General features: G+C 48.0%; 1 protein-coding gene across 1 annotated transcript in view; it reads left to right on the top strand.

Annotated features, from left to right (window-relative positions):
• The first annotated feature begins 2,122 nt into the window (after positions 1-2,122).
• Positions 2,123-15,783, top strand: part of LOC142903309 (slit homolog 1 protein-like) — a 36,500-nt gene continuing 22,839 nt past the window's right edge. The window contains exons 1-4 of the mRNA XM_076048863.1: positions 2,123-2,683; positions 10,343-10,414; positions 12,013-12,084; positions 12,193-12,264. Of these exons, the coding sequence (XP_075904978.1) occupies positions 2,454-2,683; positions 10,343-10,414; positions 12,013-12,084; positions 12,193-12,264 (446 nt within the window). The 5' untranslated portion in view covers positions 2,123-2,453. The remainder of the gene's footprint in view (positions 2,684-10,342; positions 10,415-12,012; positions 12,085-12,192; positions 12,265-15,783) is intronic.

Here is a 15,783-nt window from a genome sequence, read left to right as displayed (position 1 = left end):
TTGTTTTTTTTTTCTCCACGACACCAAAAAAATGTTGACTGTCCCGACAAACAAGGCATCGGTTCTAGAAGCAGCTGCAGGAGGCTGTGATCACCCTTTGTGATGTCACACAGGACACCCATATGTCCTGGCCAGGTGTTGGCTCCGCCCTGGCGCCCCTGTCTAACCTGCAGACAATACTTGTAAAAGGTCCAAGAATGTTGTCCGTTGTTCTAGCAGGAGGTTGAAGTTTCCTTAAAATTGTCCCTCTGTGATGTCACGAAGGGCACTGACACCTCTTCCATCAGGTCAGCTGACCTCACCCCCCCCCGTTGAGATGTGTGATCTCCCAGAAATTAGGGAGCATGAAAAAAGAAAAACCATAGAAAACAGTATTGATATCCCACAAAGTGATAATGAAGCCAAATGATCAGACACAAAATGGGCAAAAGGAGAGTAATAACATAGATGCATCCAAAAAAAAATGAAGAAATAGCAGAACATGTCTGACAATAACAATTCAGACACAAAACCCCAGCATGGCCAAGCCACTCGCTACCCTAGATGAGAAAAGGTTACTCCAAAAATATTCAGGGGTTATCAAACTGATTTTCAAAGCAGTGATGAAAATCATGCTAATGTTGATTGAGTAATGTGTGGAGTCCCACAGACCCTCAATGAAGTACTAAAATCACCCAAGGCACCCAGATGGAAATGTGCCATGAAAGAAGAAATTGATTCACTCCAAAAAAAAAAAAAGAGATGCATTTGAACTGATGACTTTACCAGAAGGCAGAAAAGCAGTTGGAGAAAATTGGGTTCATGCTCTTGAAGAAAATGCTGAAAGAAGGCAATTTCATGGTAGTCAAAGAAACATCCAGCAGTGGCCTAATCAACATTTGAGGCTGAGTTGTACAACAATCTGTGGGGACAACCAGGGTGCGATCGCATTGACTGATACCAGAAGATATGGTTGCAGGTATTACGACAAAGCCCACAACAGAGATTGAGGTAGCAACGCTTAAGAAATGGTTCTTCGGAAATGAAAATGGTTTGGAGGACAGGATCAAGGGGACGTGGGGGGGGCCTCAGGTCAGCTGACCTCACCCCCTCTTTGAGATATGTGATCTCATTAGTTTTATTCATGTTGAATTGCACAGCAGAGCTTCTGCTTTTTTCTTCTTTGGCCACATGTAGCGAAATGAGGCGACTTTTGCCACCACAAGTGCTTTTCCCCAAGTTGTGAAGACATTCAATTTACAGTCCACAAATGCAGTGAAGTCGTGAATTCCTTCCTTGCTTCCTAAACATGAGCGAAGAAGAAGCTACAACCCAAAAACGCAACACGCCCCCCCACCCCCTCCAGCTCTGCCCTTTTATTGGCCTTTTCCCAAATAAGTGGAAGGTCCAAACGAGTGTCAGCAGGCTGCAAACAGAGGGCTAAATACTCTGCTGTCTGGATCTGCAGGGTGGGTTTTCTTTTATCATTACCAGGTTTCGCCGATGAAAGACAATCTTAAAAAAGAGAAAAAACGTGCTCTGCGGAATGTCCCTTCAAAATGACTCCCCTCATTTATTCACTTCCTGCTCCGACGCTTCGGGGGAGATCACGATTTCCTTCCTCCCTTCTTCCCTCCCCCCTCCTCCTCCCACTCCTCATCATGCCCCCCCCCCCACCCTTCTCCTCCTCCTCCCTCCACACTCCCCCCAGGGGAGAGGAGTGGATGTGGGCGAGAGACAGATAAAGAGAAGGGGAAGGGGGGCGAGAGAGAGAGAGCGAGGCTGCTGTCACTGGAGGTGCTGCTGCTGCTGCTGCTGCCGTCACTGAATAGATGTGAGTTCACCCCGGGTGCTGTGTGTGTGTGTGCGTGTCCATGCGTGTGTGTGTGTGTGTGTGTGTGTGTGTGGGAGGAGTCTGTGCGCTGTTATTTGTAAAGGCTTTTGATGGATGATTGTGTGCGTGTGTGTGTAATATGGAGCGAGTGGGGGAGAGAGAGAGAGAGAGAGAGAGGGAGTCCCCCCTCATCCTTCTTTTTCTTTTTTTTACCTCCCTCCTCTTCTCCCCTTCCCCCCCTCACTCACTCCTCCCTCCCTCCGTCTTCTTTTCTTCTTCTAGTGTCTCGCTGTTCAGGCGCACAATGACTGGATGAAAAGTGGAGGTGGGGGGGCCTGAGGGGGGCTACACACTGTACGGCTGCACGAGAGAGAGAGCAAGAGAGAGAGAGAGAGAGGAGTCTCACACAGGAGAGCAGAAGAAGAAGAAGAAGAAGAAGAAGAAGAGGAGGAGGAGGAGGAGGAGACGGCAGTTGAAGTGGAGCTCTCTAGTCGGGCAGGAGAACCAGGAGGAACCAGGAAGTGTCACCTGCTCAACTTCTTCACCTGCTGCTCGCCCACTTCCTGCTGTGAGGCTCACTGATTCCTCTCAGGTGTGACAGTGAGGAGGAACCTCCAGGAAGCTCTTTGATTCCTGCAGCATGGACGCAGACGTGGGACATGGACGGTCAGGTGTGGGCGGGACGCTGCTGCAGCGGCAGTCGCCGCCGCTGCTGCTGCTGCTGCTGCTGCTGCTGGTGGCGGGACGCAGCGGTGGCGGCGGCGTGGAGGCGTGTCCTCCCCCCTGCAGCTGCCTGGGCAGCACGGTGGACTGTCACAGCCTGGGGATCCACACCGTCCCCAGGAACCTGCCCAGAGGGACCGAGAGGCTGTGAGTACCGGCCGCTGCACACACACACACACACACACACACACACACACACACACACACACACACACAACAACAACAGCAGCAGCAGCAGCAGTAGCATCGTGTGTGTGTGTTTTGTGCTGCTGTGCACTGTGAGGAGGGGAATCCTCCAGTGACGGCAGGAAATGAAGCTTCTGACTGGAAGCCTCATCAGATGTGTGTGTGTGTGAATGTGTGTGTGTGTGTGTGTGTGTGTTTGATTTAACACACATGTGGGTCACGAGAGTACGAGTGTGTGTTTGTGTGCAGGTGAGCTCATACATGGGGTTGTTGCCGTCCGCCTCCTCTTATCCTTCTGTTTAACCTCGTGTCTCACACACACACACACACACACACACACACACACACTCTCTCACACACACACACACACACACACTCCCTCGGTGTTGGTGTGTGTGTCTGTGACGTCACTACAACTCTGACACTCTTCGTCTCCCTCCTCCTCGTCTGTGTCCCACTTTCACTTCTGTATTTTTACTTCAGTTATCATCCCTCGCAGACTCGTTGCAGCGGCTTTGCATGATTAAAACATGGCTGTAAAAACTCACATGATCTCCAGGAAAACGGCACATTTAGCCCTATGTTTACAGCCACCTGCTAAAAAAAACCCCAACTGTGCTACTGTTGGACCTTCCAAGTGTCCACCTGGCTGGGGGTGTGGCCATTGACCTGGAAGGTGGGGATGATAGTCGTTCCCTTTGTGACATCACAAAGGGGGGTTTCCATCAACAGGATGGACACTCTGGAAGATAAAGTGGTTCTTTCATTCCAAGACTTTACCCATTTCTCTGTCTTTGCCCCTGAAACTGTCCCGATGGTCAGGACAGTGTCTTTGAGGAAACCGTCTTCCTCGCACCGCCGCCTCCTCTCACTCGCTGGGATAATATTAGCTCATGTTCCGGATGGTATTCCCGCCCTACTTCTGCCTATTCCTGGTCTTGCCCACTGCCACCAAGTCACGTTTTAAACCCGTTGGTAGTACAACAGTCTCACCAACCAACAGGCCTCCTGGATCACTCAGATCTCTCTAGCAGTCTGTTGGTTCTCTGGTCCAGTCCAGTCTGGTCCGGTCTGGTCTGGCTCAAGCCAATTTAGTCCAGTCTTGGCCACTTCGGTTTGCCGTAATTGAAAAACTGGCAAATTTTTTTGTTTTACCCAAGAAAGTGCAACCGTCCCTAGGGTTGGATTCCAAACCAAAACCAAACCAAACCTTTTGATACGATACCAATTTCAACACCCGTTGCACAATTTTGATACCAAATGTTTTTAAAACCTATATGAACAACAACAAATACACATTGTTGCTGTTACAGCACAAAACTTTTATTTTCCATTTTACTGCCTATTCAAATCAGGATTTTCCTCCAAATCCACTTTGTTGCGTTCCTGTCCTTTGTTCTGATCCACCTTCATGAAGAGTAGCCCCTTTAGCATCTTTGGTGCTGATTTCAACCTGATGTGAAACAAAAGTTTGTCAATGTCTTAAGTTCCTGGCTCTATGATGTGAAAGCCAATCACCAGCCACATATAAATCTTGATGTCAGATGATTTTTGGCCGCCAGACAAGATTAATTTTCTTGGATATATCAGAATTTGGCACTCAAAGATGATCCATTTTTGCGATATTAGGCAGGATCGGAGTATTTCTGTTGGCCCTACAATTGTATCAAAGTTCATTTGGCAGAACACTTTGTGTTTCTGCTTGCAGCATTTGCTAGCTGCAAGTACGATGAGCCAACAAGCGATAGGCAACCAATTCTTGCCTGCTGGATTTTGATTGACCAGTGTGGATCTCGGTTCCAGGAGATCAGAGGGAGTCCGACTCTAACCCAGACAGTAACTGTATCTGCTGAATTACTTGCAAAACCACTAAAATCCATCCGACTGTTGTTGCCCTCAGCTGTCACTTCCTGTGATCGTGGTTTCTGCAGGGTCGGTATGCCGAACCGCAACCCAATCACTTCTGGTCATCTTCAGCATTTGTGGTGGCAACAAAACATGTAAAAAAAAAAAAAAGGATCTTTTTTTTTGGGAGGGGGTGTTGGGAGGAGATAGGGGCAAACAGCCGCGAGCGTTCTGAGGCAGTCTGACCTCGGGTTGGTCGGTGGGTTTGGTCATCGCCCGCTCGGAACTGTCAGTGCCTGTTAGCGCCGCCCACGTCAAGAGAAACCCTCGGCAGGAGAACCGTTGACCCGTCGGCCACACAAACAGGGTCTTCCAGGCCGTTTCTCTTCTGACCTTGATCATAAAGCCATCAGCCTAGGGAGTGGGGGGAGTGGGGTGGAGTGTGTGGTGTGGGCGGAGGGAGTAGGAAGAGAGGGGGTATGGTCCATGCTACAGTTAACCGGAGGGAGGGGATAATGTATCTGTACTGGCAACCCCAACATTCATCAATTATTCATGCGCGAGCACTCAGGAACCTGAAATAAACACACACACGCACGCACTAACACCCCATCCATACATAGTCTTCAAGCCGTGCACGTGCACATTACACTCACACACACACACACACACACACACACACACACACACACACACACACACACTGAGTGACAGTCGACCCTCTCCTCCGTCCTCCACCCGCAGTTTCCAGTCAATCCTGCTTTTTTTCTTGTGCACAAGGCAAAAACAGAGTGTGTTATTTTTTTGTGCGTAGCGTTCCGGTCAGGAGTCAGACAGAAACACAACAACAACAACAACCACAACAACAAAAACCACATACAGTACGTCTTCTTTGACACAATGGCCCTGTTTGCACTTGGTCACTTGTAACTGTTTTTGGGGATCGTATCACGAAGTACGCATCTTGAATCTGTTGCACAATCTGTTCGCACATAGCATTAACATGCGTCTCGAGCGTGCCACTTGTGATCGCATTAGTGCATTTTAACCACTGGGGGCAGTAAAGCGCAAACTACGGCTAGTTTCACCTGAAAATGAATAAGAATCAACTTCCTGTTTGCGGACTATATCAAGTCACTCGTTTTGATTCTACTGCAGCTCGTGCGTATGGATCCGAACGAGGAGTAACGACTGGTGGGACAGAGTGGCGATGATTCTGATTTTCGGATCAACAGTGGCTGGCAAATTTTCGGATTGCAACGTTGCACATTTAATCTCATATGTGGGAAACTGCGACCGCATATGCGGAATTAAATTTATTAGCATTCTAATAAAAGAGTCTAACAAAAATTATTTGTTTTCGCTTCTTGTTTGTAACTTTATAATGACGACGCAGGGAGGTGGGGCGCCGACCAAGTACGTACATGGGAGAGGTGAGTGGAGTAGGCGGTCGTCAATGTGGACTGAGCTTGCACTCTGTTCACACGTCCGTGAGGAGTGCTATGCTATGCTATGTAAAGCGTCGAAACCACCTCCCCGAGGTGGTTTGAGTGATCGGATGACAATCCGGATTTGAACTGTTTCCACTTGGTTACTTTGTGTGATTTTTGCCGATCGGAATACGAAAAAAGTACAAACAGGGCCAACGTCAGCAAACTGCAAAGGCTTCCCAAGTTCAGAGACTTTTTAAGAAATAACCTCGGACACCTGGGCCAATCAGAAGCCTCCTCCGTGTGTGTGTGTGTGTGCGTGTGTGTGTGTGTGTGTGTGCATGTGTGTGCAAGGGGGTTTGTAGGTCTTCTGAACATTTCAGCAGAATGTTGACCGAATAAAAATAAATGACAGAATGTCGATTTGTAGAATCAAACCCCAACAAGAAGTATATTCTGAGTTAATGAAGGAAAAATGCAGAGCAAGCAGGCACAGCGGTGCCTTTTGACCTTTTGACCTCTGCTGGATCTCCAGTCCACCATCCTGAAGAGACTCATTAAAGAGCTATTTGTTAAAGGGCTAGTCCCCCCCAATTAACATGTAAAGTGATCCGTGCGTGTGTGTGTGGTTGTGTGTAAGTGTGTGTGTGCGTTTGATGGAGGCAGAGAGTGTGCGTGTGCGTTTGATGGAGACAGAGTGTGTGTACAGTATTCCCTGGGAGACGGAGGGAATAAGAGGGTCATTCGTCAAGGTGACTGCGCTGGTTAAACCAAACACCCTCTCCTGCTTCATTGGATCGTCATGGCAGCGCTGAAAAATGGCAACTGCTCTGGCCGCCGTGAGTGTGTGTGTTGGCTAGGAATTAGCGCCGTGATGGCGGGTTTCTCTCTCTTCTTATAATCATCAGTCAGGACGCCACGACCATTGCAGCTGACACCAAGAGTTTGATTTTGTTGCTGTTTTGGAAAATATCCAAAAATTGCTACAATACGACGCAACGTTAAACAATTTCCACCGACAAAGTCGAACAGAAACGAGACAAAACGTGTGAAAATTTAGTGACGTTTCAACTCAGTTTCAACTTTCTTTCATGACCAGAAAACTAGTACATTCAACAATTTCTGTTTTCATTTGCTCCTTGCTGGCTTGTTTGTTTTTTCATTTCTTTCAGGTGTTGTTCCTCTCTGGTAATTCTACTCAGTCCTCATCTCCTCACACACTCACACTTGTTCCTCAGCTTCATTTCCTTCCCCTGCCACATTAGTGTCTCCCTCCATCTATTTAAGTGTCCGTCTATTAGAACCATCCTGCCGATTCCCCTCCAGCAGCACCTCAGTGGGAAAGACGCCACTAATGAAGTGCCATTAGGTGTGTGTGTGTGTGTGTGTGTGTGTGTGTGCATATGTGTGAGCATGTGTGTGTGCGTGTACTTGCAATGGAGGTGAAATAGAGAGGGATGATAATAGAAAAGAGGCAAAGTGGAGAAAAGGAGGGAGGGCTGGAGCCTGAGAAAATGAGATTGTTTTTACATTTGCAGTACAGCCCGGCGCTACTAACAGTGTTTGTCCGTGTGCGTGCATGTGTGCGTGTGAGCCTTTAATACAACTTTTCATCAACAAATGAAGAGCCGGAATGATCTTAGATTCTATTTTTCCTGTCTTGCCCAAGAAATTAGTTTGTTGGGCACTGGGGTCCGAACTCTTCGTTGCGGCTTTTTCAGTTTCTCTCTCTGAACTGTGGAGCTTGGCGACGTCTTGTTCTAATTGCTCTGCTCTTGAATAACCAAACAATGGCCAGAAAAACACTCCCGTGGTTGCACAGAATTCCCCTGAATGGGGTATTAGCGAAGGTATGCCGCAGATTCTTGTCCCTGCCGTTGTCCGGAGGACGAGGATACCCGTCACGTTGACTCGCTCTCGACCGTTTCCACTCCATCTGAGGGAGGAGTGCCAGATTTTGTCTGAGGATCCCATGACAATTATAGTCTTTGCCATCCTCGGAGATAAAGCCTTGCCTCCCCGGGATGTTTGCGAGTTTGGTGGGTTTAGCCCCAGTTGTCCTGGCTGTCGCTCTGCAGTCTTTGGACGACAAAGACACAGACTGGGAGAAATAAACAGGTTCCAGACCGGCACAAACAAAGCCTCCAAACTCTTGCTTGGGTCCCAAAACAAGGTTGGGTACCGGTATCTGGGGTGCAAAACTTGTCTTTGCTGAGGTCTGGGCAGTGCTGGTATTTTATCTTTTGCCATTCACTTAATATGTACGGATCCTCTCAGAAAGGAAGTTTGTTTGTCAAACTAAGATCCCCAACTGTGATAGATTGTGCCACTGTGCGGCTCCTTATAGAAGACAGAGAATGTGTAGCTATACCACTTCCTGCTGGGGCTGTGTAAAGCCTGTTAGAGACCAAAGCTGTTGACTTGTCAAGTTTAGACTAATCTGGTGAGTTTTATGTATTTCAGCACATGAACCGTTGATTTTAGGTTTTAACTGCTATGTTCACGCCTACAACACTCTTAAAGCTAAACACTACTAAACTACACTACAGCACTAAAACAAACACTAAAACAGTTTACCCTGTTTCTGTCGTCCTTGCCGACTGGACTGAAGTGCATTCTGAGTTGTGAGCTTTCTTAAGACCGCACAAGTCTTCTTTCGACGTAAACCTTGTCAAATGTGAGGATAACTTCTGGAAAATGTGTCTGGACCTGGCAGCATGTAGAACACTGGAATGGGAACAGAACTCTTTGGACTTTTGAGTGTAACCAAGTTGAGTATGAACAGAACCAAAGAGTAACAGAACTCAGGTGTCAGACACCCGAGAATGGGTCATTCAGGTCATTCTTGTGGTTCACCAAGAGCTGAACAAGACAGAACATCTGTGGCTGATGCAAATATGACCCGGTTCTTGTCACAGACTCTTCACATTGGTTCTGAATCCCAGGTTGGCCACAAGCTCGGCCAGAACCAGAAACGCGTTGACCGTTTGCTCATGTGTCTCTCGTCCCTCTGTTGCTGCGCAGCTTTGAGTCCTTGTGACTCTGTCAACCGACACCAGGTTGGTGTCTCTGAACAGCTCGGCGCTTCCCTCTTGACTCTTTTTAACTTACAGTTGTCTCTACAGCCGCCAAGCATCGTCTCTTCCCGCTCTCTGTGTCGCTTCTAACAGCGGGGAGTGGATCAACTGCCTCGCTGCCCACTGAGTGTGTGTGTGCGTGTGTGTGTGTGTGTTTGTGTGCACGTGCACGTGTGTGCGTGCGAGACGCGTTCTGCTTTAATGAGCTATTGTCTGGCAGAGCCACTCGAGGGGAGTCTGTTGCTCGGCTGACCCCTGACCCCGCCATGCTGCACCAAACTCAATTAGGCACGCCTCGCTGGGGCTGCGGCGCTCTTCCTCCTCGTGGCTCCACCCCCTTCCTCACGCAGCCGACTCTCTCTCTCTCCAGCGCTTGTTTTTGTCCCTCTGACTGTCAAAGTGACTTTGCTCGCCTTCGGGTTTGGTTGCGACAGGACTGGCAAACAACTCTAAACACTAGTCTCTCGCGTCTCCCGCTAGGTCCAAGGCTGAATTAATGTGTTTCTAGGTCCTAACCACACGCAGCCACACTCACACCGAATTGCCGGTAAGCCTAAAGTGCATGTCCTGTAGCCGGGAGTACCTAGAGAGAAGCGACGCACATACAAACAAACACACACAATCAGGAAGAACATGCAGGTCCCGGCTAAATAAATAAATAGATAAACATCATCAGGCATCTGCTCTGATAAAATGCTCATCATGGAACCAAGGAGATGTGTGTAACTGCACATCAAGTCAACAAGTCTAACAACTGGCGCACTAAATGCCCTGCAAACTGGAGAAAAAAAGACACTTCTGACTAGTTGACAGAAGCAGGTTTAGGTTTGTTTGCCGTTTGTTTGCATCGGTGAAGTTGAAGTTGTGTTGTCGTCGGTCGATCACACAACCAAACCACTGGAATCCACCGACAAGGATGCTCCTCGCTACTCCGCCCTTTACAGTAGTGCAGGAACCAGACACACACACACAGACACACACACAGGTAAAAGCGTCGGTCTCTGGTTACCTCCACCGTGCACAAAGCCTCGTGGGAAGAGTGACATCATCCTCTCGCTTTCTTTGCAGCTGTCCATCACGTTAGACAATGAGGTCGTAGGGTCAGCGGCTAGGCCCCGCCCACTGCACTACCTTGATATGATGGCCAATGAAAACAATTAGTTTATAATTTTGTTCGGTGACAGGCTCTCGTTGCTCTTGTTGGCCGAAGTCATGCCCATGGTTGGCTTCCTGCTCTCTAACCTTCTCTTCTCTCTGGTGTTTTTCAGTGATTTGAACGGCAACAACCTGACGACCGTCAGCAAGAACGACTTTTCCGGCCTCAAGCACCTTCGAGTCCTGTAAGTCCTTTCAGACCAAACCACTTTTCATTTCATTTATTTTTTTTTTTGCTAATTTAAAACGATATTTCAACAATGTCACGATAGGCTAGATAGAGGCTACATAGAGGCTGTTTGACAGTAGAAGTGCTGTTTTTTCTATTTGTAACGGGAACTATAACGTGTCACATGACCTCCGCTCCATCACAGCGCATGGCAAAAACTCACAGTTTCTCAGTCGTTGTGAACGGCTCCAGTTTTGTCGCCGAGCAGTTCACATCTGCCGCTGACTGGCTCTGATTGGTCGGCTCACTGTGTGCTCAGCACACATTCTTTCCCACAATTCTCAGCTGCCAGGAATGTGGGAGTGATGGAGGTGGTGGTGGCGGCCGCAGGCAACATGTGGAGGTGACACCGGAGTGTTTGGTGTCGCTGTCACTCAGGTTTACAAACGGGATGTGGGGCGTAGGGGGGGTAGGTGATGGGGGAGGGGCTTTCGTAGAGGTGACTCGGTGACCTGGACACACAGCGGTGAGAGTGGGCGGGGCCATGCCCTCGGCGGCGATCCTGTTTCAGTGATGGACGCGAGGCATTAAAAGGGAAGTAACGGCTCCTCTGAACAGATTAGCGTCGCGGCGGCGGCGGTGGATGTGGGCGGCGGCCTCGGGGCTCATCGCTGTCAGGAGGAGATTAAGTGTCGCACCGCCAAGTCCGAGTGCGGAGGAGGAACAAACCCGGTTTGATCGATGTGTATCAGTTATCAGTTGTCGAGCGCGCTGAATTCTGATGGGCGGGTCACCAAACATTCCAAGGCTTAATTCACAAAAAAAAATAAAAATAAAAAAACAACAAAAAGCTTTCTCATGTTGTCCTCTGATAGAGGAGTGAAATAAATATTAGCCATGACAATAGAGTGAAAGTCAATTCGTTTTTTTTGTTTTCTTTCTTCAAAGACCACAAAGGGGAACTGGTGGGCGGTGCCAAAAGAAACACGTTAAATTCATAACAATAGCTGGGTTTCCATGTTTTTTTTTTTTTTTTTTTTACAAAATAAAAGCAATATTTCTCAAATTTCCATGTACCAGTTTCCAGTGTAGGGTGTTTTCATGTTCTTTGGGCGCGAACTTCCTAACTTTCGTGAAATCTTGTCTCTGGTTGAAGAAAGACGGACGTTCAAAACCTGCTATGTGTTGCTATGATTCTCGTTTTATTGGCAGCGGTCGCCTTGACAACACTGAATAAAAGACGAAGGCAACGGTCGAGAGTTAATCCACAAAGGCCACTTATTAGAGATAACTGGTCATGTGACTGCACACATCAAGCCCAGTGTCGTGTGAATAAAAAAAAAAAAATGTTTTTGCGATATTATTTCTATATCAAAAATTTTGTTCCAATCTTTTGTGATTTTTTTTTTGAAATTCAGGTGTTTTTTTTTCATTACGATTTTTAATTGTTTTGCGCTATTTAAGTTTTGTCCATTTCGGAGGCAAATGGAAACCTGACTACTGACAAACAAGTAGACGACTACTGCTCTTGACCCTGCTACACACCATTTTTTCGTCGTTTTTTTGGTTTCTTTTCCTCTGACGATTCTCTGTCTGTGCTGTTTCCGTTGGCAGCCACCTGATGGAGAACCAGATCAGCCTGGTGGAACGAGGAGCTTTCGATGACCTGAAGGAGCTGGAGAGGCTGTGAGAACCGGCGCCTGTTCAGTCTTGCATGTGCACGACCTCAGTGTGGACAATTTTTTTTATTCCTTTGTTGCTCTTTATGTTGTTGTTGTCTATTTCCCGCCGCAGTCGCCTGAACAAGAACCGCCTCAGCCAGCTGTCAGAGCTGCTGTTCCAGAAGAACGAAGCGCTGACCCGACTGTAAGTCCGCAAAACTTCCTCTTCCTTGCCTGAACTTCTGCAGGGTGGTTGCTGCCCACAAGTGGCTGGAGGACTGAGACATACGTCCACAGACGCAGCTTGTCCTCTTTTTTTCAGTTGGATTTGAGTTTCTGATTCTGTTCGTACTTCGGCTGCGTATCATGAAATCTGCTTTCTCAAACAACACAATGAGCACGGCAGCAGACATTTTACTGTCATTGATATTTCTGAAACTGGCAATTTTAAGAAACTCGACGCAAAAACAAAAGCAACTTTAACACAGACACGCTGTGCAGTGTTGCCAAGTCTGGGAAGGCCCGTCAGTGTTTTTTAATGAGCGGATCTCCTCTGTGTTTTCACAGTTTTTGGCTCAAAAATTTGACCCGCTTTTTTTTTTTCTCACTTAACAAAAAACAACACTTTTAAGAGTTTCCCTCGAGTCAGCAGGGAAATCACTTCCAGCACGCACACACACACACACACACACACACGCATGCACACACACACACACACACACACACACACACACACACACACACACACACACACACTGTTTGTTCTGAAGCCTTTGTTATATCTACTACTGCCTGGAGACATACACGCACACACACACACTCACTGAAAGAAACGACAAAACACCTCAGATCATGTTCTTCAATATATTTATACCATCAGTACGTTATATATTTGTGTGTGTGCGTGCGTGTGTGTTTGTGTGTGCGTGCGTGTATGTGATAGACAGAGATGGAGGAGGGGAAGTGTGAGACTGAAGGATGATAGAAGTGTGTGTGTGTGTGTGTGTGTGTGTGTGCGTGTGTGTGTGTGTACGTGTCTGTCCTGATTATTTGCTCTTTGCCTTGTTGGCAATTTCACACTCGGGCTCCCATCAGGGACTCTGGAGATGGACTTGGCGTGTTCGATCAATCAGCACACACACACACACACACACACACACACACACACACACACACACACACTCAGATGTAGAAGGTGACACACACACAGTTGCCGAGCCATTAGCACGTCCTCCAGCAGGAGTGATTTCTCTTCCTCCTGCTGTGTTGATGGACTCGATAAAGGCTGAAGGCTGGTGTCCCTCTCTCACACACACACACACACACACACACACACACACACACGCGCGCGCGCGCACATTTATAGATGCACACACATAATCATACACACACATACACACACAGCTGTCTGTTGTTCGTGACCATGTTTTTCTCTAAGACCAGATTGTTTTCCTCCTCTTCTTCTTCTCCTCCTCCTCCTCTTCCTCCACCTCCTCCCCCTTCTTCTTCTTCTTCTTCTTCTTCTTCCTCATACTAACTTAGGGGTAGATCCTCAAAGGAGGGCGCGCAGCGGTAAAATGCGGCGCGTTTTGCGGCAAGATTGTGGCTGCAATCTGCGCCACAGATGCGGGGATCCACAAAGGTTTTTGCGCTAATGACATGCAGGCGCAAACACGCCCACGAATGCGGCACCTGAAACAGGTGCGAATGTTGCGGTCTGGCAACCTGAGAGCAGTTTGCGCAGTTTGTAGCAGTTTGTCTCCAGCAAGGCAAGAATTGTGTGTCCCGGCAACCTGTATCTCTTTAAAATTTCCCGTTCTCGGAGGTCAAACAGCGAAACTCTGATAGGATAAACGCTCCTGTGTGCGCTGGGCATCACGATGCCTCCTCCGTCTACCAAGACTGCTGCCATAATGAAAGAAAGTCAAGACGCGTTAGTCACCAACACCTGAGTACCATTTGTATTTTTCATAGCCTATCTAAAGTATTGGCATATATACTGTAGTCTATGCCTATCTATATATAAGATTTGGGGAGCCATATATATATTTCAGGCTTTTCAGAGAGGAAAGTTTCACTCAGAAACCAGAAACACTCTGACGGACAGAAGCTGCGCCTGGTTTTGGCTGGCGGTGTTTGCGTCTGTCAAACTGCGTGCGGACACGAGCGCAAACTCTTTCTGGATCTGCCGCTGTTTGAATGAGGCATATTTGCATAGAAGGGGGTGTCCTCCTTTGGCGCGTAATCACTCATTTAAATTATAAACAGTCTTGTCAACTGCCCCCTGGCGGCCGGATGCCTTCACTCCCCTTTAAATGCGAGGACACGTTTCCACGTGACGGCTGCTCCCCCACCGCCCTTCCTCATCAGAGTTTCTCTCTCCCTCGTTAGTCGGGAAGGACGCGGCATCCTCGTTAGCTCAGTCGATTGTCATGCGAGAGCGGCTAATTAGTGGCGGCGAGCAGAGCAGAGGCAGAGCCAGGATCGTGACCTCACCGTTTAGCCGACTAATTTGCCATGAGGGAGAGGATGCATACTGGAGTGATCCAAGAGTGTGTGAGAGTGTGCTTGTTAGCTGCTTGCTCTTCTTTTTTACCGCGTTTATACACTTTAATTGTCTGCAATGCTGTGTTTAGTTATTTTTGCACCCTGGTGGCTTTTTGAGCCTTTTTGCCAGAGAGCCAACAACAAAAACAACAACAACAACAAAAATGAAACAAAGTTGCTGATTTGCTGAGACTTTGCAATCTGAAATATCTCAGATCCACCGTGTAAAGCGCCCATCTGAAATGTTTTTTATCAGCTGGGTGGTCAGCTGACACAGCCGGACCAATCAGAGGCTGTCGCAGAGAAAAATGGAGGCAGAGCTACAGCCGGGGTTCAGCTGTGACAGGAAACAGGAAGCAGTGTGGAAGCTGGATGTTTTGTCAGTAGAAGAAGAACTGAAGGTTTCCTCTCTTCTGCTGATTGGCTGTTGGAACAGATAACAAGACTCACCACTTCTTTCTTCTGATTGGCTACAACTCCTGACCTCTAACCCAGTCAGTAGGCAGAAGGGACGGGTATTTGCCGATCTCAGTTGTGGTATATAGTGACCTGACGACCCTTTCACTGATCTGATTGGCCTGATTCTCATGTGACGTATGACAGTGGATTCCTCCAATCATGTGAGTCCAAGAGAGGCGAAGAAAAATGACCGCGTCCTGTGAGGTGCGCGGTCATTTCCTTGCCTCAGCCTCCACCTGGAATAGTTCCACTTCCTGTTTGGGCTCCACAGCAGCTGATTGAGTTTCGTTTGTCCCGTATACAGAGCCTCTGTTTCAGAAAAGAAAATGAAATCCTGCTGGCGGCTTGTTGAGCAGCGCAGTGAGAGTTTTATTTATTTATATTTCACTGCGGTCACTTTTCATTTTCCCCTGGATTGTTGTGCGCCAGCCGGAAAGAAGGAGATTCCGGCCGCCGCGGCCGCCTGTGGTCACCAGATGTTTACATCATAATCCGGTTCCTCCTCTTTAAACTAAACAGCAAGAAAAACATTAGCTGGAGGCTCCCTGGATGGATGGTTCCTGCAGAACCAGGCTGGTTCAGGAGGTTCTGCAGCAGCTCAGTGAAACCAGAGAGTCGCTGGACCAGCTGATCTCCTCAGTTCCTCCTCACCGTCCAAACTCACCTTCAGCTTCTCATTGCTTCTTGAGGTCCCACAACATCCTGCAGCAGCCAGATC

The sequence above is a fragment of the Nelusetta ayraudi genome, unplaced genomic scaffold (assembly GCF_046127955.1).
Source record: "Nelusetta ayraudi isolate G7.1 ecotype Tasmania unplaced genomic scaffold, CSIRO-AGI_Nayr_v1 ptg000109l, whole genome shotgun sequence".
NCBI lineage: Eukaryota > Metazoa > Chordata > Actinopteri > Tetraodontiformes > Monacanthidae > Nelusetta > Nelusetta ayraudi.
This window is presented reverse-complemented; position numbering and strand designations above follow the sequence as displayed.